The 25,109-nt window shown below is 40.1% G+C and overlaps 1 protein-coding gene across 3 annotated transcripts in view; it reads right to left on the bottom strand.

Annotated features, from left to right (window-relative positions):
- LOC311143335 (PTB domain-containing engulfment adapter protein 1-like) overlaps positions 1–25,109 on the bottom strand; it is a 132,818-nt gene that overhangs the window by 26,824 nt on the left and 80,885 nt on the right. For 2 of the 3 annotated variants that reach the window (XM_084179175.1, XM_084179177.1), the window contains exon 3: positions 3,404–3,485. In XM_084179175.1, coding sequence (XP_084035301.1) covers positions 3,404–3,431 — 28 coding nt within the window. In that variant the 5' untranslated portion in view covers positions 3,432–3,485. Of the gene's footprint in view, positions 1–3,403; positions 3,486–12,656; positions 12,685–25,109 lie in introns of those variants that run through there. The other variant, XM_084179176.1, reaches the window with a different exon arrangement.

The following is a 25,109-nucleotide window of genomic DNA, read 5'->3' as shown; positions in this document are numbered from 1 at the left end:
CAAGTTCTTCCACACCGATCTCGACAAACCATTTCTGTATGGACCTCGCTTTGTGCACGGGGGCATTGTCATGCTGAAACAGGAAAGGGCCTTCGCCAAACTGTTGCCACAAAGTTGTAAGTACAGAATCATTTAGAATGTCAATGTATGCTGTAGCGTTAAGATTTCCCTTCACTGTTGCTAAGGGGCCTAGCCCGAATCATGAAAAACAGCCCCAGACCATTATTCCTCCTCCACCAAACATTACAGTTGGCAATATGCATTCGGGCAGGTAACGTTCTCCTGGCATCCGCCAAACCCAGATTCGTCCGTCGGACGATGAATCACGCTTCACCAGATGGTGAAGCGTGATTCATTACTCTAGAGAATGCGTTTTCACTGCTCCATGGTCTAATGGCTGCGAGCTTTACACCACACACTTGGCATTGCGACACTTGGCATTGCGCATGGTGACTTGGCATTGCGCATGGTGATCTTAGGCTTGTGTGCGTCTGCTCGGCCATTTCACGAAGCTCCCGACGAAACAGTTCTCGTGCTGACGTTGCTTCCAGAAGCAGTTTGGAACTCGGTAGTGAGTGTTGCAACCGAGGACAGACCATTTTTCCACGCTACATGCTTCAGCACTCGGCGGTCCCGTTCTGTGAACTTGTGTGGCCTACCACTTTGCAGCTGAGCCGTTGTTGCTCCTGGACGTTTCCACTTCACAATAACAGCACTTAGAGTTGACTGGGACAGCTCTAGCAGGGGAGAAATTTGACGAATTGACTTGTTGGAATGGTGGTATCCTATGACAGTGACACGTTGAAAGTCACTGAGCTCTTCAGTAAGGCCATTCTACTGCCAATGTTTGTCTATGGAGATTGCATGGCTGTGTACCATATTTTATACACCTGTCAGCAACGGGTGTGGCTGAAATAGCCGAATCCACTAATTTGAAGGGGTGTCCACATACTTTTGTATATATAGTGTATATCAGACTATAATGATATAATATATATAATATGCCATTTAGCAGACACTTTTATCCAATGATGTTTAGCATGTAGTCAGACTGACCAGACAAATAACTAGTGATTTGTTCTTCACCTTGCAGAATGAGGAACAGTATTTTGCAGAATGAGGAACAGTATTTTGCAGAATGAGGAACAGTATTTTGCAGAACGAGGAACAGTATTTCGCAGAACGAGGAACAGTATTTCGCAGAATGAGGAACAGTATTTTGCAGAACAAGGAACAGTATTTTTGCAGAACGAGCAACAGTATTTTGCAGAACAAGCAACAGTATTTTGCAGAACGAGGAACAGTATTTCGCAGAATGAGGAACAGTATTTTGCAGAACGAGGAACAGTATTTTGCAGAATGAGGAACAGTATTTTGCAGAACGAGCAACAGTATTTTGCAGAACGAGCAACAGTATTTTTGCAGAATGAGGAACAGTATTTTGCAGAACGAGGAACAGTATTTTGCAGAACGAGGAACAGTATTTTGCAGAACGAGGAACAGTATTTTGCAGAATGAGGAACAGTATTTTGTTTGTCCTCCTGATTTTACAACCACATTTTGGCATCAGTCCAAATAACTAAATACAAGTTGCAAGAATGTGTAAGAACGAGAAAAACCTATTCTAACAAAGTGATTGTTAACCAAGTCTGCAACAACTTTGCTCATAGGCCACTAGAAATGTAGAAGTAATAATGCTAATTCATCAATCGCAAAAGGAAGAAAAGTACCAGTGTTTAAAGACTACAATGAAGAATCTGTGCTAAAACGTTCAATCTCTGGCTTTTAATAACCACAAAAAATGTATCCATTTGCACAGTCATGCTAAGCTTCCCCTAAAGTAAATGTAATTGAACTTGACAAAATTATATAATTACTGGTGTCTACACAAAAATAAATACAATCCTTCAAAACACGACACCAGAGACCATGATTTAGCCACTGAGGACCATTAGCGTCTTTCAAAAAATAGCTGTCGTTTTTTATTTTATTTTATGACAAGACCAGGGCATAATCTACAGTCGGGAAGCGCGCAATTTGTGCAGCGTGTGCATCTTATCATATAGCTAATTGCTGCTTTGTGGATGTCAGTGAAAAGCTAAAAATAGGCCTATCACATTATTCCAATCGCTGGATAAACAACAAACAAGAGGAGACAATGAAAATAATAGTTTTAGCTTAATTTATGACTATCTAGTCATCGCATTAGGAACATTAGGCCATCTTACATTAGTCTGCAAATGCATCTAATACTTTATCATAAATGTGTGTATATATTTTTTGCTTCCCCTTACTTGAAAGTCAAGTGCCACCTACGATGCTCTACCTATTCCGTGAAAATACATTTGACTGGAGCCAACCAGAGAGCACAAAAATAACACAAGTACCGAGAGGCGGGACAAACCAGCAGTGTCTCCCTGTCATCGCTCGCTTCTTTGACCGACAGGCGCCTGTCCTGTCAACAGATCACTAGAAGATGCATATCGTTCATTCTAGCGGGAGAAGGCTACACTGACTTTTCTGACTAGCGAATTGAAACTTTTAAAAAATGAAAAGAAGCCTCGTTAATTAATGAAGTGGAACAGTAGCCCGGCAAGCAATGATGCTGTTATCGGCTATTTAGCCAACAGCCGCCGCTAATGGAAAACACAGATACCCTTTTCGTATGTTCTTACCAAGCCCTATTCTTTATCAGCTGTGAGCAATGCTCTGGTAATGAACGGTTGTCTCCAAAAGCCCTGTGTTCTGTGTTGCTATGGGGTAAAATGTCTGTTTTGTTCGGGGAGAGTTCGGAGGAACCTTTGTCCTCTGCTGAAAGACTTTAATGCCCTCTTTACTGTGCCAGATGGCTGTATGCATCTCCGTCGTTCTCTACAATCACACAGAACTGGACTGTGTGAAAGTATGTTTGGAGGCATTTGCGGCCCATCAGTACGAGGCACAACCACTGTGCCTGGGGAACACTTCACGGACTACTTTCCGTGTCAGCTGTGAAGCCATAACTTCTGTGTTATTGCCAAACCTCTCAATAGACTTCTTAAATGTGGCCTCCAGAGTCTGAGTCGATGATATGAGAAAGCATCAACTTAGATTCCTGAGAAAGTAAAACCCAATAAAAATTACACGAGCGGCAGCGGTGGGACAGATGTCGGTAAATACAACAAGCTGTTGATGCGAAACCGCAACGGTCGAGTCAGACATGTTCAGTAACCACGGTGCTCATGTAGATTACGTCTGTTAGCTCCAGGTATAAGAACAAGTAGCTCATTGAACAAAGGCTACTTGACTTAGAAATCTCTGAGCCAAACATGCACAATCATAATATGATCTGAAGTAGATCTGGGATTAATGTTGATCTGCTTAACATATGGGGAATAGAACCAAAATGTGGCTGAGTGCTCACCTTTTTTCCTGTTAAAAGCCCGATTCATACTGGAAAACCTTGTGTCTTTGCGATCCCTCCTGTGTATTTGCCAATATTCCACCTGGAGAGGGAAAAACACAGTTTCAGAATCCTTTAAAATCTCAGACCCTCAACAAACAAAACCTGGAAAATGTTACCAAACAACCAGCCTGATGCCACCCTCTCACAGAAAGCCAATATTTAGGCAGTCAGAATATATGCCAATGAAAACCTAGGCCCACCTACAAAACACCATGTGTTTACCTTTGGATTAAAGTCATTTACCATCTGAGTAGGGGAGTTGACCATTTTGGTATTTTTGATGGCTAGACTTGTTAGTAGAGTCATTTGTCACTCTCGATTTAGCACACTAAACATGACAAAGGTCAAAATAAATCTACTACTGCTGGTTGATTTCGTAGTAACAGTAAACATCGCTTGAGACCATTTTCTGGAAACTTTTTTTATTTATTTACTTTTTTCAGCCACAATCTGTTGCATTACAGTATAATCTTCCTAGGAGAAAGGGGTTATATGCTTGTCGGTGGCTGCCCGAATAAATCCAACCAAAGTAGATTAGTTATTGTAGCAAAACATTTGTCGTCATGACAAAGTTGTAGCTTTCACATAAAGCGGAGTTCAAAGCTGTCATATTAAACCCTGGTGGTGAACAGTAAATAGGCACTTGGGTTACAGTACCTACATGTTCTCTTTGACCATTTGCTGATGATCCCAACCAAGTGAGAACTTTTAATACCAAAGTGCGAGAAGGAGGAAAAGCCCAACATAAAGTTCAGTTGCAATCTCTCCCCAAAAAATGTAACTGAATATGTATCAATGAGGATGAGGACTCAATACATTATACAACAAGGCATTAAGAAGCACATCAACTTTGCAAGGTTTTTGGTTTAAATGCCAATTTCCAAAATCTATGTTCTCAACTCTCTCACAGATAAATAGTGTACAAAAGTAAGTTCTGCCTCTGAATAGGTCGACTCAATTATTTTGACTGTTGCTGCTTCTTTCTTCATCTCTTTCACGTATTGATCAAGTCCCTTCGATGGAAATAGAATTCCTTCTAAGCCAATTTCTGCTTTGCTTAACAGTGATTTCAGGAAAAGGTAGAAACCCATTTCTGAGTCAACTTCATTTTACTTCGATATTTTTCAGTTTAAAACATCCCACTCCGGCAAAACTTAAATGGATTGAAGCACTGATGTAACTCTTTTTACTCATGACGTACATTACATTTTAATCAAACATATTCTGATAAATGTTCTGTTAAGGAACCAAATAGAATGTCTCAGATGAGTTCCAAGGATCCAAATTACTTTATTGTCCAGACATGAGAGCCTTTGTGAAGCAAACAATAGAACATAATTGTAATGTCCATTTGATTGAAAAGTCCATTTTAAAAGAATTGTATCAATTTGATACAACTGAAGGGCGACAACTTCCTTTCTAGATGGATAATGCAACATCCGGCTATAGCATCCATCTCTTCATTCAAAGACTCAATCATGGACACTCTTACTGACAGTTGTGGCTGCTTCGCGTGATGTATTGTTGTCTCTACCTTCTTGCCTTTGTGCTGTTGTCTGTGCCCAATAATGTTCGTACCATGTCTTGTGTTGCTACCATGTTGTGCTGTTGCCATATTGTGTTGCTACCGTGTTGTGTTGTTGTCTTAGGTCTCTCTTTATGTAGTGTTGTGTTGTCTGTCTTGACGTGATGTGTGTTTTGTCCTATATTTTTATTTCTAATCCCAGCCCCCGTCCCCGCAGGAGGCCTTTTGCCTTTTGGTAGGCCGTCATTGTAAATAAGAAAAAATAGCCAGGGGGCACACTCCAACACTCAGACATAATTTACAAACAAAGCAGGTATGTTTAGTGAGTCTGCCAAATAAGAGGCAGTAGGAATGACCAGGCATGTTCTCTTGATAAGTGTGTGAATTTAACCATTTTCATTCCTGCTAAGCATTCAAAATGTAACGAGCACTTTTGCGTGTCAGGGAAAATGTATGGAGTAAAAAGTACATTCTTTTATTTAGCAATATAGCGAAGTAAAAGTAAAAGTTGTCAAACATATAAATAGTAAAGTAAAGTATAGATACCAAAGAAAACTACTTAAGTAGTACTTTAAAGTATTTTTACTTAAGTACTTTACACCACTGGCCAAGAGCACACTTAAACATGTGCTATGCCATCTTCTGTGACACTGACAAATACAGTGCCTTCAGAAAGTATTCACACCCCTTGACCTTTTCCACATTGTTGTGTTACAGCCTGAATTTAAAATGGATTCAATTGAGATGTTGTGTCACTGGCCTTACACACAATACCCCATAATGTCAAAGTGGAATTATGTTTCTAGAAATCTTTACAAAATAATAAAAAATGTAAAGCTGAAAAGACTACTTCATCTCTGTACCCCACACATAAAATTATATGTAAGGTCCCTCAGTCGAGTAGTGAATATCAAACACAGATTCAACCACAAAGACCAATTTTAGAATAAGGCTGTACAGTAACAAAATGTGGAAAAAGTCAAGGGGTCTGAATACTTTCCGAATGCACTGTATATACAGTGGGGGAAAAAAAGTATTTAGTCAGCCACCAATTGTGCAAGTTCTCCCACTTAAAAAGATGAGAGGCCTGTAATTTTCATCATAGGTACACGTCAACTATGACTGACAAAATGAGTTTTTTTTTCTCCAGAAAATCACATTGTAGTATTTTTTATGAATTTATTTGCAAATTATGGTGGAAAATAAGTATTTGGTAAATAACAAAAGTTTCTCAATACTTTGTTATATACCCTTTGTTGGCAATGACACAGGTCAAACGTTTTCTCCGCACACTCCACTGGCTTCCAGTTGAAGCTCGCATCCGCTACAAGACCATGGTGCTTGCCTATGGAGCAGTGAGGGGAACGGCACCTCTGTACCTTCAGGCTCTGATCAGTCCCTACACCCAAACGAGGGCATTGCGTTCATCCACCTCTGGCCTGCTGGCTCCCCTTCCTCTGCGGAAGCATAGCTCCCGCTCAGCCCAGTCAAAACTGTTCGCTGCTCTGGCACCCCAATGGTGGAACAAGCTCCCTCACGACGCCAGGACAGCGGAGTCACTCACCACCTTCCGGAGACATTTGAAACCCCACCTCTTTAAGGAATACCTGGGATAGGATAAAGTGTTCCTTCTAACCCCCCCCCCCCCCCCCCCCAAATTGTAAAGTGGTTATCCCACTGGCTATAGGGTGAACGCACCAATTTGTGAGTCGCTCTGGCTAAGAGCGTCTGCTAAATGACGTTAATGTGCCCTTGAGCAAGGCACTTAACCCTAATTGCTCCTGTAAGTCGCTCTGGATAAGAGCGTCTGCTAAATGACTAAAATGTAATGTAAATGTTTTCTGTAAGTCTTCACAAGGTTTTCACACACTGTTGCTGGTATTTTGGCCCATTCCTCCATGCAGATCTCCTCTAGAGCAGTGATGTTTTGGGGCTGTCGCTGGGCAACACAGACTTTCAACTCCCTCCAAAGATTTTCTATGGGGTTGAGATCTGGAGACTGGCTAGGCCACTCCAGGACCTTGAAATGCTTCTTACGAAGCCACTCCTTCGTTGCCCGGGCGGTGTGTTTGGGATCATTGTCATGCTGAAAGACCCAGCCACGTTTCATCTTCAATGCCCTTGCTGATGGAAGGAGGTTTTCACTCAAAATCTCACGATACATGGCCCTATTCATTCTTTCTTTTACACGGATCAGTCGTCCTGGTCCCTTTGCAGAAAAACAGCCCCAAAGCATGATGTTTCCACCCCTATGCTTCACAGTAGGTATGGTGTTCTTTGGATGCAACTCAGCATTCTTTGTCCTCCAAACACGACGAGTTGAGTTTTTACCAAAAAGTTCTATTTTGGTTTCATCTGACCATATGACATTCTCCCAATCCTCTTCTGGATCATCCAAATGCACTCTAGCAAACTTCAGACGTAGAGTATGTAGAGTATACTGTATATTAAAATGCTTACAATAGTCCAGATGAAGTCAATAGTTCCAGGCATTTCTATTTTCATAAGTTGAGACAAACTGAGAAACTAACTTTGGGAAGGACATTTTTATCGACTGACATATGCAGAGGAGCGTTGCAACGTTCAGGATATAATGACACTCGGGGGGAGAAAAATCACGTCTAGCTCTGTGAAGAGGACTATGTTTCAGGGCTACTTTTTAAAGAGGGGTGTGGTGCTAAATACACTGGAGAACACTCAACGCAGGAGTCTGAAAGGATTGACATTTGAGTCATTATCCAGAGCGACTAGGGGTAAGTGTCTTGCTCAAGGGCACATCAACAGACTTTTTACCTAGTCAGCCCAGAGATTCAAACCAGAGACCTTTCGGTTACTGGCCCAACGCTCTTAACCGCTAGGCTACCTGCCACCCCTAGCAGGTACAAACATGCTATGCTATTTAACAGCCAGACCTGAGAGACTGTGAGCCGTTCTACAATAATACAATGTGCAAATAGTGATTCAAAGCTCCATGTGAATGTTTCCATGCAAAGAACAGTAATGTTTCCTTACTCCTTAATCTCAAAGTTAATCGATGTGAACTGTGAGCCGGAAATTGTGTCAAAAGCTTTATTATGAATAATCCATAAACAACATTATTTCTTATACTTGGACATGACCGAAAAGCTATTGCAAGCATTCCCATGTCTTATTTGTCCAATTTGAGAGATCTAATTCAGAAACTGAAATGAGCAATTTAGCATTACAAACATCAATTAGTCTAGCTTTAAGATATGTTAGCTACAGTATAGTGTTATATACCATGATTTCTTCCCATTATGAAAGAAAATAGAAAAACTAGCAAATCACCATAATTTAAACAGAACTATAGCACCAAACAACTCTTTTGTTTCTTTAATTACATAGCAACAAGCGTCCTACAATAAGTCGCTAAGGATACTAGGATAATGTAAAATAGACAGAAATATATTTAGACATGCAATTACTAAGACACATATACATTTCCTGCAGAGACATAACTTCATTTAACAAAGGTCAAAACCCACATTGTTTTTCAGGGCGAAAAGCTTAACTGGAATGGGCTAGAGGGTGTGGATTGGGATATTCCGAGGTCTGCCAAAACAGAATAGTTTCGCAGCTTAAAAATGACATCTTGTATTTCTTATTTACAGCCAAATAATCTGTTCCCGCCTCAGAGCAATGCAGAGCCAGCAACCATGTCCACAATTCAGGGGAGAAGGGGTAACTTTTCTGCACATCTCAAGACGCTAGACATAAGCAATAGGCTCGGCGCCAAATCAGTTATTTATGTCACCCTGAGCATGATGAAAATGGTATCACAGCGGCTTTTTGCACAGTCTTGTAGGGTCTAAAGCATGTGAAGTCCCGATTAATAGGGGAATATGATTCATTATGGTTAGCCTACTTTACGAGTGGCAGATTGAAAAAAAATCCATTAAATATCTGGAGTTTCTGAGAAAACGTCAGCATTAAAAATGTACTTCAAAAATAAATAGCCTATTATGATCAACACGTGACATCTGGAAAACCGTGTATCACTCAATGGACCATACTGAGTCAATACTCTGTAGACCAATGCTCAAAGGGTGAGTGTCCCTTGAGTGCTGCTATTGAAGCTTCTCTCTCCTGATCTTAACCAACAGGACTTAAGGCCCTTTATAAACTGGGTGGTTCGAGTCCTGAATGCTGAATTGGCTCAAAGCTGTGGTATATCAGACCGTATACCACGGGTATGACAAAACGGGTTACTGCTCTAATTACGTTGGTAACCAGTTTATAATAGCAATGAGGCTCCTCAGGGGTTTGAGATATTTGGCCAATATACCACAACTAAGGGCTGTGTCCAGACACTCTGCGTTGCGTCGTGAGTAAGAACAGCCCTTAGCCATGGTATATTGGCCATATACCACACCTCATCGGGCCTTATTGCTTAAATAGACCACAGCTGTAAGACCGACTTCCACCTCGACCTACTTCCACAGGAATTACAATTTATTTCAGGGATCAACCTTAAAAGGCCCAGTGCAGTCGAAAATGTGATTTTCCTGTGTTTTATATATATTTCCACACTATGAGGTTGGAATAATACTGTGAAATTGTGAAAATTATGATGACACACTTTTAGTGTAAATGTTTGAAAAGACCGCCTGAAATTTCACTCTGTTTTGGTGGGATGGAGTTTTGGCCTTCTATGCTATCATCACCATACGGTAAATTAGTTAATAGACCAATAAGAAAGAGTTCCAAACCTCTCTGCCAATAACAGCTCATTTGAAGTTTTCCCCTCCCCACTCAGACCACTCCCAGAAAGTCCTAGCAAAATTATTGCTAGAGAAATTGCTCTTTGCTAATAAGCTATTTTTGTTTATTTTTTACCATTATATAATTGGGAGAAAAAAAATCTAACTAAGCTACTTAATTGTAAGGTACCCCATCACTATTTTACAGTGCATTCAAACACACTCTTATAGCATGGTGGGATAAAAACAGTTTTGTTTTAACCCCAAAAATCTACCAAGTAAAAGTATTATGTCATAAGTTAAAGGTAGGAACTGAGTCAAAACGATGGGCCATCAACAGCTAGAGTGAGTGACTGCATCTGTCTTTTCAAGTGCCAATATCCATTTCCCATCCTTTCCTTGTGGGCCGTTTTAAACAAGACAATGCTTGCTGCATTACTACTTATTATACCTACTACTCTACCATTACAGTTTGTTTATGTGGCTTCACTGTTTATAGTCTGAACTTGGTTTGAACTCCTCTTCTTATGAAGACGGCATCTATACCTTGTGTTGAAGATCAGGGCTAAGATACACAAGCCCTACATTACATTCAAATCACTATTTCAGCAGAATCATAATCAGACAACCCAATTCAAAGCAATAGCTTTTCCTCCCTAAGACTGCCTGAAAAAATACCATTCTAGCATCCAGAGGCTAGCCTACAGTGTATCTAACGGCAACCACCAAGGGAACATAGGAGAGCAGGTTACAAAACCCTCTCACTGTGGATGTTTTCTTACTCTAGTTGGGCTGTGTATGCCTGGCTTGACGCTGTGATGTCACAATTATGATTGACAGAAGCCGTTTGCTCTTTTTAATGGCTTCCTGGGCTGGTGAGTCACCCTCTCTTGGGAGGAACCGTATCCCCAGTCTAAGCACAGAGTCGCAACCTTCCCCACTGCTATTAACCACATCTGCGGTGCGACTGTGCGAGCGTCGGGGTCAGGTATGTTTGAGGTCACGGTTGCGGTGATATACAGCCGTCTGGAGAATCAGGCCGGCCCGAGCAATGCTTATTCTCACAGGCCGTTGCTCTGGTTTAAAATTCCCTGGGAGCGTGCATGTAGCGTAACCAATAGCCAGGAGAGTTAGAGTTAGAGGGGATGGATTGGGACAACAAAGACCATATGCAGTTTACTAGGGCAGGGAACTGCCAGGGACCTCACAATACCATACTGTCACCACACTTAGATGCCGATTCGATATGTATTGCGAGTTCTCACGATTCTATATGTACTGCAATTCGATACTGTGATTGTATTGCGATTTGATGTTCCAAACATAGCCTATACCTCACTATATACAAAAATGTATGCACGCATGACTGTAAGTCGCTTTGGATAAAAGCGTCTGCTAAATGGCATATTATTATTATTATTATTATTATTATTATTATTATATGTCTTCTGCAGAGGGACAAGAGAGAGCCATGAGAAAACGAGCTTTGATCAGTCATGGAAATAAAAGTGCTGACAAATTGTACTCCCTATTTTTAAAAAGAAGATGGAGAACAAGCTCTGAAGGAAAAATACTGGATTTATGGTGCAGGTACCACCAAGTAGCGCAAAAAAATAATATGATACGATACAATATATTGCCGATAATAATATCCCGATATGTAACTGTATCGACTTTTTCTCCCATCACTACAGTTTACAGTACGCTCAGTTGACGGAAAGCATCGGAGGACAAGCTGATGCTCGGAGCAGTTACAGTAGTGTATAAACACTATCAGGTCTGATCATCAAAGCAAATAGGACATAAAGCATGACACGTGACACCTGATGCCATGGTTACACAGCTTCCCATCAATGTACACCACACAATAAAAGTTATATTCATTGGGAGAAATTATGTGCAAACATATTAAGCCCAATGTTTGAAAGACAAAATCAAAAACAACAGCTTATCAATTTAATTATTCAACAATAACATTCCAGAATGTATGCATGTATTTTGCATCACTGCTACACATTGAGGCAAACACTTCTAAGCAAATCAGGGCTGTGATCATTAGAATTGAAGGCATTCAGTTCAGGTAAACTGAAATTCCAATTCAGTGATTTAAAAAATTGCATATATTTCCAATTAATTATCAATAAACTGAGTAGAAGCTATTTATATCAAAAGTTTTTCAATTGTATAATTTTTTAACTAAAATCACTTCCTGAATTGACTGCCTTCAATTCTAATTGACCCCAGTCCTGAAGCAAATGTTTCACTAAATGCGGCATAAGTTAATTCATGAGGTTTATCATTGGCCATTTGCTCAGAAAAACATACCGTCAGTTGCGCAATTCAACTTCACTGACTCAAACAGTTGGAATGTATGTTGGGAAACAGAACTGACCTACTTTGACCCCAGGGAACAAGTATTCTCTCAAGACCAAAAAAGCAATCCGCAAATAAAAAAATCCCAAACGTTCATGTCCCCTTTAAAAGTCTCTCTAGCAGCCGCTAATCTGAGCCATTTGCACACAAAAAAGGCAGCCAGTTTTTGACATGGGAGGAAAACACGCACTGCAGTCCCCAGACATAATGCCGCTCGGATAACAACAATGCTTCTTTGTTTCTCCACTCGCTTTCACCCGCTCTGGAATTTTGCTTGCTAAGCGCAACACGTTAGACGTCGCAAAAACTATCTGTTTTTTAATTTACCCCGACATTCCACAGTCGAATCACCCGGGATCCTAAACCAAGCACAGCGCTGCTCCCCGAGCTCTCGCTCTCTCTCCATCTCTCATTCAGTCAGACATAGGAAAATTCCAGCTCCCTTACCAAAAGCAAAATAGATTAACAAACAGACCAACCGATGCTTTACCCCGTTGCCAAGAGGAACTAAAATAAGAGAATGGCTTTAGAGTGGTATTACACAAACATGCAAAGATGACCAGGCAGCAGCACCAAAATAAAAGTGACTTACTTGCTTTGAAACCGGGTGGAATAGTGAGAAGAAGGAAGTTGCAGCAGAGTGTAATAGTTTTCAGATGTGGGCCAGATGGTGATACATTCAGAGGATTGTGGTAGAGGAGATGGGTTTGCAAAACTCCAACAAGGGCTTTTTTACAGAAACACGATACCTGGATTTCAGAGTCAAAATTCCTCCACCCACAATTCATGCAAAAGTTGTTTTTCTGCACATTTTTCTGAGAGGATGTAAAAAAAGAAAAGTCAGGAAAAATAACTGCTTTCCACAGAAAGAGGAAACACACAGAGATGACCTATAAAAAGAAACATTTAAAAAGGTTTCAGTCTAAACTGTCAATCTTACATCGCTTTTGGAGAGACATGGCAATACGTCGAGCTTCAAGTCAGTTTTAGTCCGGTTTAGATATTCAAATCACAATGTAATGCAATGTGCCTGAAAAGACAACCCTGAATCGATAGAAAAGTACGAGAAAATGCTTTGTTTGAGATTTGCGGAACACAATATGCTGTGAAAAAAGCATTTTAACTGCAGCTGCAGAAATACTTGAACAGTGGATCCTAGCTGCTTGAACAGTGTTATACCTTTTAGTGAAATCTGACACTTTCATGTCTTATTCAGCGCTTGGAGATGAACTACTCAGGACAGCTTTTCAAGGGGCATCGGGCAGATAAACACATGGACAAATTTTTTGATTTTGTTTATTCTTGTTTGTGACAGGTCCAGGTTAATTTGACATTAGGGCCCTTTTTCAATCAAAGCCGGTAGCCAGGTTTCTTGGGATTCTTCTACTGTGAGTCATGTTAGAAACAAAACCAAGTTTACAGTGTGAAACTAAAAACTAAAATAAACTGCATGTTAATTCAAACTGTAGGGAACAAAATCTTGGATTTGACCCCCGAATCCTTTGTATAGGTTTTGATTGAATTCAGGCCCGATGTGATGCCATGTTGTTTTGGCTGGGAGTTCCCGGGCCTCTGCTTCTGAGTACCATTTAAAACAGGGATGGCCCGGCTATCAGGACAGAGGTTCTGTTCACACTTTATTTTCCTAACGCTTTGCTCTATTTTGCCCTCTAACGTTTGATGTTGTTTGGGTCTTGTATGGACAGCTGGGGTGAGGTAGGGTGTTGAAAGGTTTGTGCAGACATTTGCTAGCTCTCAAAGTGGATGCCCTTCCACACGTGGCAATGTGAAAGATCACGTATGAAGAGAATTTCCATTACAAGCTCCGCTGTCACCAATGCAACTTCTCTGTTAAGTTAGAAGATCTCATGATTAACTGAACCTTTATTGTCTCTACACTTATTTATGATTGTATCAGGGACATGTATCAATTATGGCAAACATTAAAACACGAAGCAGACCAAACTCTTTGGTCCTTCAAATACCTGCTGTATGTAAAGTATTGTGTGCTATAGCTTGGAAAATAAATACATGTGACTCTGGGTGACAACATTTGTTTCCAACATTAGGGCTGTATCCTAAAGAAGGTAATACTGCTAAAGGCAAAATATAAATAAATAAATAGGACCAAAATAACATTTACTTCCACTACTACAGTATATGATTGCCACTTGTCACACCTCCACTCCAACTTCCACGTTAAACATTTTACATCTAGTGTGACTAATTTATGCCATGGCTGCTCTTTTCTCAATGAGTGCAAAGGCACCTTGAAAACATCCTAAATCTACTTAATTTCTATCACATCAATATCAATCCCCAGATTGATATTCCCAAGACATAAAAGTTACCTGTAGCTCATCTGGTAGAGCACGGCACTAGTAACACGAAGGTAGTGGGTTCGATCCCCAGGACCACCCATAAACAAAAAAAATGTATGCACGCATGACTGTAAGTCGCTTTGGATAAAAGCGTCTGCTAAATGGCATATTATTATTATTATTATTATAATTTCAGTGTTCTTGGGCAATTAGCATTCGTTTTTTTCTGATTCCTGGAGTTATGGAAACAAAGAGTAAATAAAGATTTACAACAACAACAACAACAACAACTGCTAACTCAATGTTACTTTTTTATTGTATTATGGATCTGAGTAAAATGTGCTACACCCCACACAATACTATTATGAATAGTCAGTTGCTAACAGACATTCCTCCAAGTTTATTAACATTCCTTTCACAAAGACATATCAAACCAAAATCAATGTGCGACCAAATTGAACCACAGAACAACTCAATAGGGCACACGCACTAGCATTTCTTGCTGATTCTACAAGAAAATTATCCGAAAAAATAATGGATTTTAGTGTCGGGTAAAATGTTAAAACAGAGCTTCCTCTTGCAGGATATGTTAATCAGTAATTGGAGGACTTTCTGGTAACGCACAGTCTTTCTTTATAGATAGTTTGAAAAGTCTACGCCGAAGAGTGTGTGTTGTGTGACTGAAAAATCAACAATATCCATTTTTATAAAGATCAGAAATGTCAGTCTAATTCTAGAGTGCAAACAAAGTTTTGGTTATGAGAGGCCAGTTGTCAGGAACCCCATTGGTACATCCCTCAGTGATCATATGTTGCATGGCCATCCCACTGGGAACAGACATCAGTTAAACGTCTAGTTTTGATTTACATTTGGTTGAGTTGTCAACGAACTTAAATTCAACGTGGAATCAACAAAAAAATTCACCATGTCATTGGATTTAGGTAAAAAGTTGGGTAAAAAATACATTTAAAAATACCCTTACGTTTACGACTAGTTTTGCAAATCCAATTCGTTTTCCACGTTGATGCAACGTAATCACATTGATGTTTTAGGTTGAAATGGCATGGAAACAACATTGATTCAACCAGTTTTTGCCCAGTGGGATGACATCAACTGCAGGTACTACAATAAAACACACTCACCATATGGTTACACTTCGGTTTACCAAAGACATGGGAGATATTTTGAGAATTACTGAAATATTTTGGTTGAGCAGCATCCATTGTACAATACTCTACTACAATACTCTACTACTGTACTATACTAATATACTCTACTAATATACTATACTACTATACTCTACTACTATACTATACTACTATACTATACTACTATACTCTACTATAGAACTCTATTACAATGCTCTACTACACTAATCTACTACAATACTCTACTACCATACTATATTACAATACTCTATTACAATACTCTACTATAACACAGTACTACAATAATATACTACAATACAGTACTATACTACAATACTCTACTACAATACAATACTCTGCTACAATACTCTACTACAATACTCTATTACAATACTATATTACCATACTCTACTACAATGTTATACTATAATACTTTACTACAATACTGTACAACAATATTTTACTCTACTGTAATCATTTACTACAATATTATATTACAATACTCTACTACAATACTCTACTACAATACTCTACTGCACTACTCTACTATAATACTCTACTACAATAATCTACTACTATACGCTACTATAATACACTACTACAATACACTACTACAATACACTACTACAATGCTCTACTACAATACTATTCTATACCAACAAAGCAAACAAATATGCTTTTATACTCGTATGGAACATGTGTACATTTTTTACCATGTAAAGTGACTAGGAGTGTTTGGGCTTTGATTTTGTTTTTTCCACCCCCAGTCTAAGTCTTCCACTTATGTAAAAAAAAGCCAGTACCTTCCTGAAAACTTCAAGCACAACTTTGGGGTAAGGCCTCTGCTATTTGTACTTGAGGGCTGAAGCATGTGTTTTCAACCCTGGTACACTGCAGGGCAGGAACCGTGGTGTTAGGTCTTCATGTCCCTGTCACAAACTACAGAACACCAAGCAAAAAATGAAAGTGAAATTATTTGGAGGGGGGAAATGTTTGACAGTTGAACCAACGGTTGATTTGGTTCAATCATAACATTTTTATTGAAATCAAACTTTATAGGCAATGATATTGTGCATACAGACTAGCTGTTGCTCAGTGATGTATTTGTATTACAGCTACTCTAATACACTACTACAATACTCTACTATAATACTCTACTATAACACAGTACTACACTACTCTACTACAATACTATACTACAATATTCTACTATAATACTCTACTATAACACAGTACTACACTACTCTACTACAATACTACAATACTCTACTATAACACAGTACTACACTACTCTACTACAATACTCTACTATAATACTCTACTATAACACAGTACTACACTACTCTACTACAATACTCTACTATAATACTCTACTATAACACAGTACTACACTACTCTACTACAATACTATACTACAATATTCTACTATAATACTCTACTATAACACAGTACTACACTACTCTACTACAATACTATACTACAATATTCTACTATAATACTTTACTAAAATACTGTACTACAATCCTCTAGACAATGATATTGTGCATACAGAGAAGCTGTGGCTCAGTGATGTATTGGTGGTCCTGCAAAATCAAATATCTGCCTTCTTCGCAACGCATACCAAGACATACAGTCTTCTGCACATTGCTCAAATCACATGTTGAGTCAGAAACTAGTAAAATCCTACTTTATCCAACGGTCAACACCCAATGGGCACAGATGTCAGTTCAACGTCTAGCTTTGATTTACATTTGGTTGAGTTGTCAACTAACGTGAATTCAACGTGAAATCAACCAACTATGTCACCCTGTCATTGGATTTAGTTTAAAAGTTGTGTGAAAAAAAGAAGTAATTCCCTTATGATGACTTTTTTTTCAAATCCAATCAGTTTTCCACATTGATTCAACGTCATCACATATAATTTTTGGTTTGAAATGACATGGATTCAAACAGTTTTTGCCCTGTGGGTAGGGATTCGGCTGTCTCTCCGTTCAACAATAAAACATGACAGCCAATCAGAAGGAGTCATCCACTTCCCAGGGCCAATTATCAAGCTGTGCAAGGTTATGCATGCTGATCCAGCAGCAAATCACTAAGCAGTACTGAATGCTCCGAACAACAACTGGTTCCCTCCCCTCGCATCCAAAACGTCTTATGGGTAGAGCCACAATCACCATCTGCTGAGACTGTCTTATCTTATCAATACACAGTGCTTGTGTCCAAAGCTTTAGGCTAACCCACCACTTCCAGAAGAGTGAAATTGAATGTAAGCCTACAAACAGTATGCTCCCTGAATATTAGTGCCCATTACATGGAGTTGAGGTAGCAGAGGGGTTAACGGCTGCTATTTCATGATGGAATAATGTGTCTAGCTGGCTGCTCTGTCATGGAACGTAATGAGAGAGGAATGGGGAAGCAGTCCACACTGTGAGGAGGAAACCTAATGGGCAATTAGCAGTAGTTTAGGAGGGAACCCTGGACTGGAGGTGAACATTTACATCTCTCACAGTGTTTATTATAATGGATTTGATCAACCCTTTGTCCCTAGTTCGGGACGGAACTTCTGTAGTCTAAAATGTGTAGCCGTGTTACTCAGTATGCATGTGGTATTACACACTGACAAAAACAAAGGGTTATCTCTATCAGAAATTATGCAATCGGTTTCAACTGAAATCAGAGAGACACAGGATGTTACTCTAACAGTAGCTGTGGCTTCCAAACTACTTAAATCAGGGTTAGATATTTTCCACAGAGTGCCGGTGTGGCTGCAGGCCAATAAGTTACACCCCTGATTGAAGATATACCGGCCCACAACCAATAAGAATAAGTCATTTAGTAGTGTCAAAAGTTTGACCAATGGGAGTCTTATGAAGTTATCAGACATTCCTTGAAAATGACTGATGTCTTCAGGGTATGTCAAGAGTTTCAAGGCTTTTAAAAGGTCACAGCAGTATATCCTCTTGGAATCGTATCTCATTTTTCTTTCAGAGGTCATATCTGCCACCACTCACCATAAAAGTTTGAAAAGTTTCTGAGATGAGTGCACAGGAAAGACAGAATTAAGTAATTTGAATGGCGAATTACATATGTTTTGCTGCTGTCTGAGGTGATATCACAATCTAGAAGTGAGTGGTGTTGCATATTATACTGTAAATCATGTATAATTAATTAATCATGTGTTTTTATTGCTATAAATTCCTTCCACTACACTGTTAATATCAAAGTTTGTTTTATCTTGGCCAGGTCGCAGTTGTAAATTTACATTTTAGTCATTTAGCAGACGCTCTTATCCAGAGCGACATACAGTTAGTGAGTGCATAATTTTTTTTAAATACTGGCCCCCCGTTGGAATCGAACCCACAACCCTGGCGTTGCAAGCGCCATACTCTACCAACTGAGCTACACGGGGCTATATGAGAACTTGTTCTCAACTGGCTTACCTGGTTAAATAAAGGTGAAATAAAAAATAAATAAATAAAAAATATCAAAGTTAGTGAAAAGTGCTGGCATGTGTTGACTTTTCCATTACAAAAATAAATAATATCTGCGTTTTTTATCAACATATGACTCATACCTTAGAAGAGAAGTGGGAACGTGTGTAATGTGATTCTCACATCCCAAGGTTACTCTATAACTTCTACCAAGCATTATTATACTGCCATGCAATGTGTGATCGGAATAGCCTTCCTTCAATGAAATAAGTCAAATCTATAAAAAATCATAAAGTAACATATTCGTAAGTCCTCATAATACCGCTGTCGTATGAAATTGTTCCGTGATATCCTACTGTAACACAATATCAACGTACAACAAACAATATGGGACAGAGAAATGTTAAAGTCAATTCAAATTAAATTTTATTTGCCACATGCGCCGAATACAACAGGTGTAGACATTACCGTGAAATGCTTACTTACAGCCCTTAACCAACAATGCATTTATTTTTTAAATAAAAAGTAAAATAAAACAACAACAACAACAAAAAGTGTTGAGAAAAAAAGAGCAGAAGTAAAATAAAATAACAGTAGGGAGGCTATATATACAGGGGGGTACCGGTGCAGAGTCAATGTGCGGGGAAACCGGCTAGTTGAGGTAGTTGAGGTAATATGTACATGTAGGACAATATGGGACAGAGAAATGTTAAAGGTCAAGACATGAGTCTAGAGTTGATACAATGGAGGAGACAAACCACACAAGCGGAGACTAACTGGGAGTAGTGAAGAGTTACTGCTTGCTGTTCTTGCAGACTTCCAGTCATTACGCTAACACTAGTTAGCATTGGCTCGCAAAACTAACTTCGACATCCTTCAAACTGCACGCAGAGACATCAAAAATGGTATCCGTGAGTTCATCTGACTCGGGGTAAGTACAGAAAAAGGCCTTAAATGGGCAAAATGTTGCACTATCCCTTTAATACACCAACAGTTATTAGGCCATCGAAATCCAGGAAGAGCAGTTCTGCTGATACAGTGTCAATAGGGGAAGATTGAGTCACTTTACAAAAAATACATGCAATTCAAAAATAGATGGAGAAAATGTTTGGAGTCTCAATGACCACAGGGTCATTTGAATCTTGGGGTGTGGAAACAGCTGACAAAGCACACAATTTCTGAAAGGCATGTCAACTTCTCTGAAATGTTTAGACAAAATGATCAAATCTGTCAAGGGTCATCGTCTGGGAGCCCTGATAAATGTAATATTTCCCCTATATCTTGACTCCGATCCATCACAGTAACCACAATGTCTATAGTGTCAACGACAACTAATTAAATACACATTTCTCCTTCCACCTACACAGACAAGTATCTTGGCATCCATTCAACAAGGTCAGATATTCTGCAGAGTAATTTAGCGAACAATTCATTGACATTGACACTTTCTAATCCTGTTAGGTTTTGCTGACATAGTGATACACTCCAAGCTCAATTCACATTTTATCAAGTTTCCAACATACACTGCCTTAGGACCTCTGCGTTCAAACCGTGGGACACATTGCATTGCACATACAGTAATTGCAAACCATTGACGTTTCTCAAGTGGCTATAACATTTCTGCACAATTACGTTGACGTTGCATGACAGGGGGATTTTGTTAACATTGATAATTATTATTATATTGTATCTGAAAATGCAAGTTGCTTAATATGACATCGGTGATGTGAAAATCACTTTTCTAATTACATATGTCACTACCACTTTCTCCCCAATGCTTAAATAATGCATTATACATTAGATGATTGACATTATTATACATTTGGATTTTCACATGTTCTACGTTGTAGTTTTATAATGAATATGCATAGAATGCTCTGTATTGGAAGCGTTCAAGTGTTTCAAGTTATTGTAAATAAGTTGGCCCACTTTCAGTGTATCAAAGTAATATCAGAAGAAGGTGTGTAGGGTTCAGCAGGACTTACATTAGTTGAATAGACCTTTGCTTTATAGAGCATGATATCTAATTAGATGCTTTGTTAGATGATCAAACATGCCATCATCATAAAACAGCCCTCTTCCTATTTCAATATTCACATATGCAAAATGTGGCGCCCTACTTTTGCTGCTAAGGCTGGCCAGTATGCTTGAGCAAATGTAAAATATTAATTAAATGACTATATTTGAGGAGAAAAGGTTTTCAAGATAGTCTGCTTTTTTTTGTTGCTGTGAATCATGCAAGCTGAACGCCACATTTTCTTATTCATACATAGTTTTTTGGCCATCTGTGAAGGTTGGCAAAAACACAGAAAATGCTGTTTTCCTCGTGTAGTGACATCATCGCGCTGATAGAGTTTGGGGAAGTGGGGGAGGGAGAGGGGGAGGGGAGGGGGGGGGGGGGGGGGGCTGTACACATTACTACAGACCAATTTCGCAAGAGCCATCAAACACCCCACACATAGCTGGAGAAACACTCATCTCCACTTTCTCCCTTGGTTTCCTGTTCTTAGAAAACCCAGAACCTCCTCCAGGCACACACACACACACACACACACACACACACACACACACACACACACACACACACACACACACACACACACACACACACACACACACACACACACACACACACACACACACACACACACACACACACACACACACACACACAGACACAGACACAGACACAGACACAGACACACTTCTGAAACCATTCATGTGCACCCCACAGTGCAACTTTGATTTCAGTCATTGCCCATCTTCACTTTAACCATTCCCGCCACAGAGAGACAAACATATTTGCATGAGGGGGGTGTAGAAATTGCTAAGATATATTTGTGATGTTGGCCTGTAGCCTATTGCTTCTCCATGGGACATAGATGAGAGAGACAGTTCCATATAGGATGAAATACAAAATCAACTTAACCTATTTGGGAGCCTTTTATTAAGCACATTAGCATTGCAGATTTGCCGGTATAGTCATTGGAAATCCGATTACCCGCTGCTGATGCATTACATGGATCTCTGAATCTGTGGGAGCACCGCAGGCAGGCAAGCAGGAGAGGTGTTGTTCAGCATATCCTAGAAGGAAACGAATGGACATGAGGGCTACACTGAGCGACCTCTGGGATCACTTAACATAAATTGGAGCATTGGGGATAGAGATGCCTGGGGGCTGAGACCTTTGGTTGGCTTGTGTCATTATTATGGTGCCTTGGCGATGGCCGGAGACCTTGGCTGAATCTCAGACCGAACACGTTGAGCACTCGATCACTCGATATGTGCATTCACGACTGAATCAAGTCAATCTCAAAAGCTAGTTGTCGAGTCTCGAGGGCTCCACTGCGCCCTTCGGAAGCCTCTTTATCGAGTGGGCATCCTGTGCCGACTGTGCCCTTCGCAGCAACAACAGTCACTACTACGTGAAATCTGCAATTAATTTAGAGGTTTTGCTTTGGAGGTCTTAGTAGCGCAATATTACAACGAGCTAAGGAATTTAGTGCTTGAAGGAGTGGTATTTCTGGCGTTTAATAATGTACACAAAGACTTGTCCTTTAGCTTCAGCTCGCTAGCCTGAGCCAGTCACTTTAGCTATATGACACGACAGAGAAGCTGAGCTAGTACACTAAAATGTAATGCTCCTTCCATAAGCTAGCTAGCTAGCTAACATTATTTTATCACAATGAACAGGTTTTAATGAAGCAGCAACTGCCCGTTTTGCCCCAAGTCAGTGCAGTAGTATTCTAAGCGGGAGGTAAGCTTGGCTTCTTATATGGTGTCGAGTAAAGCTTAACCATGTATTTAGATTGTAGGTAGCTATTGTAGTTAGGTATTGTAGGTAGTTTATCGTAGGTAGTTATTGTAGGTAATTATTGTAGGTAAGTTTTGTATTCGGCTGGGCCCGGTGAAGCACGAGGATAGCTAACCCACTACCTGGACCAATAAAGCTAGCTAGCTAGCGGGTATCTACTGGTAACTATTAGCAACTGTGGATAGTTGTTTCCAATGTTATTTCACGCTTAAGAGTGCCTGTAATTATGCCAGCTAGCTACCTACCATTCAGCTGTTTTTCTAACCTCATTATCTGAAGCGTTAACGTTAGGTAGTTAGTAGCTACTGTACTCGAAAAGTAGCTAGCTTGTTGCTACCTGGATAACTAAACAATAGCTGGAATGACCTAGCTGTAATGTTTGGAGATGGTTTCTCTCCGTTGGGACAGACGCGAACTGGCTAAATCGATTCAGTAGCTAGCTTTGCACTTAACTAACTAACAGTAGCTACTAAGGGTAAGTTATAACCTACATTTATTTGTATTTTATTTAGGATAGGAGAGGAGCGGGAGAAGATTTTAAGGTAGATAGGTCTAGCGTTTTATTGCAAGGGTTGTGCAGGGATTTTAAACTAACGGACTGTTTTAAAACCCTGCATCCAAGAGAGGAGGGCTTCACCTGGACCAGTGGTGACGGCACCAGAGCCTCTCGCATTGACTATCTGTTTACCCGCGACTGCCCGCCAACTGATGCTAGAATAACCCCTGCTTTCTTCTCAGATCACGTGATGCTGACGTGCACCCTCTCACTAACTTCGGGTGTGACTGTAGGAAGAGGGCCCTGGAAACTGAACTGCTCCCTTTTAGAAGATGATAGAGTAGTTAGCCAGTACAGGGAGCAGTTCAGCCAGTGGCAGACGCTACAGGACTTCTTCGACACACGAGCACAGTGGTGGGAAATGGTGAAGGGTAAGACGAGGACCTTCTTTAGAGAGATAGGAAAGAAAAAAAGTAAAGAAAAATATAGACGCATGTTGGGACTGCAGAAGCGACTGGAACGTTATTTTAACCTAAATCAACAGGGCTTTGATTTTAACCAGGAAATAAAAGAAGTTAAGAAAGAGATGGCATTTTTAGCAGAACAGAAGAGTAAGGGGGTTATTTTAAGAAGTAAAGAAAGGGAATTAGAAGAGGGGGAGAAATGCACGAGGTACTTTTTTAAGAAGATAGTTAGTAAGGGTAGGATAATGACAGGGTTAAAGGATAAAGATGGGTTTTTAAAAACAGACACAGAGGGAATAAAAGAGGTAGTCGAGGATTTTTATGGGGAACTGTTTGGTTTTAAAGATGTGTGTGAGGAAACAATGGAGGAGGTTTTATCATACATCGACAGAATTTTACCCAACACAGACGACCTAATAAAAGACCTGACGATGACCGAACTGGACAAAGGACTGAGACATTTTAAAAGGGGTAAATCACCGGGGGAGGACGGCCTCCCTTTGGAGTTTTATCAGACCTTTTGGGATGTTTTAGCCGACGAACTTCTGACTGTTTTTACTGACTTTGAACATCTTAACAGACTACCTGACAGTTTTAGAACAGGGATAGTGACTCTTTTACATAAGAAAAATGACAGGACTGACCTTAAAAACTGGAGACCGATCACCCTTTTAAATTTTGACTGTAAACTTTTTACTAAGGTTTTAACACTCAGAATGTCTTCTGTTTTAGGGGAGGTGATCCACCCGGATCAAGCCTGTGCCATTCCAGGAAGGAAGATCACGGACAGCCTAGTACTGATCAGAGATGCCATCTGTTATGCGAGAGACAGAAACATGCGGCTTATAGTCCTAAATTTAGATTTTGAGAAAGCTTTTGATCGGGTCTCGCACCAGTACCTCTTCAAGGTACTGCAAAAAATGGGATTTCCTGAAAGGTTTCTAGCTTGGGTGGGATTGCTGTATGGGGACATCACCAGCAGAATCCTTGTAAATGGGCATTTGTCAAGAGCAGTGGGAGTACACTGCGGCGTCCGTCAGGGATGTCCATTATCTCCCCTCCTGTTTGTGGCCTGCATAGAACCACTGGCACAGGTCTTGAGAAGGGACCAACGGATCAGTGGGGTGGGTATCCCAGGGAGTGGGGGGATGACCGCCAAGTGCGTTTTTTATATGGACGACGTCAACATTTTATGCACTGACCTTTTATCTGTCGACAGGACTCTGGACAGGACTGACTGGTACGGACGAGCCTCTGGGGCGAGACTGAACAGAACCAAGACGGAGGCCCAATTTTTCGGACCATGGGCAGACTCAGACTTGACAGGACTACCACTGACAGTTAGAATGACAGACATAAGGGTTCTGGGAG

The sequence above is a fragment of the Coregonus lavaretus genome (genome assembly GCF_964263955.1).
Source record: "Coregonus lavaretus genome assembly, chromosome: 16".
NCBI classification, from domain to species: domain Eukaryota; kingdom Metazoa; phylum Chordata; class Actinopteri; order Salmoniformes; family Salmonidae; genus Coregonus; species Coregonus lavaretus.
The sequence above is the reverse complement of the archived record's forward strand: the minus strand, read 5'-3'. Positions and strand labels throughout refer to the sequence as shown.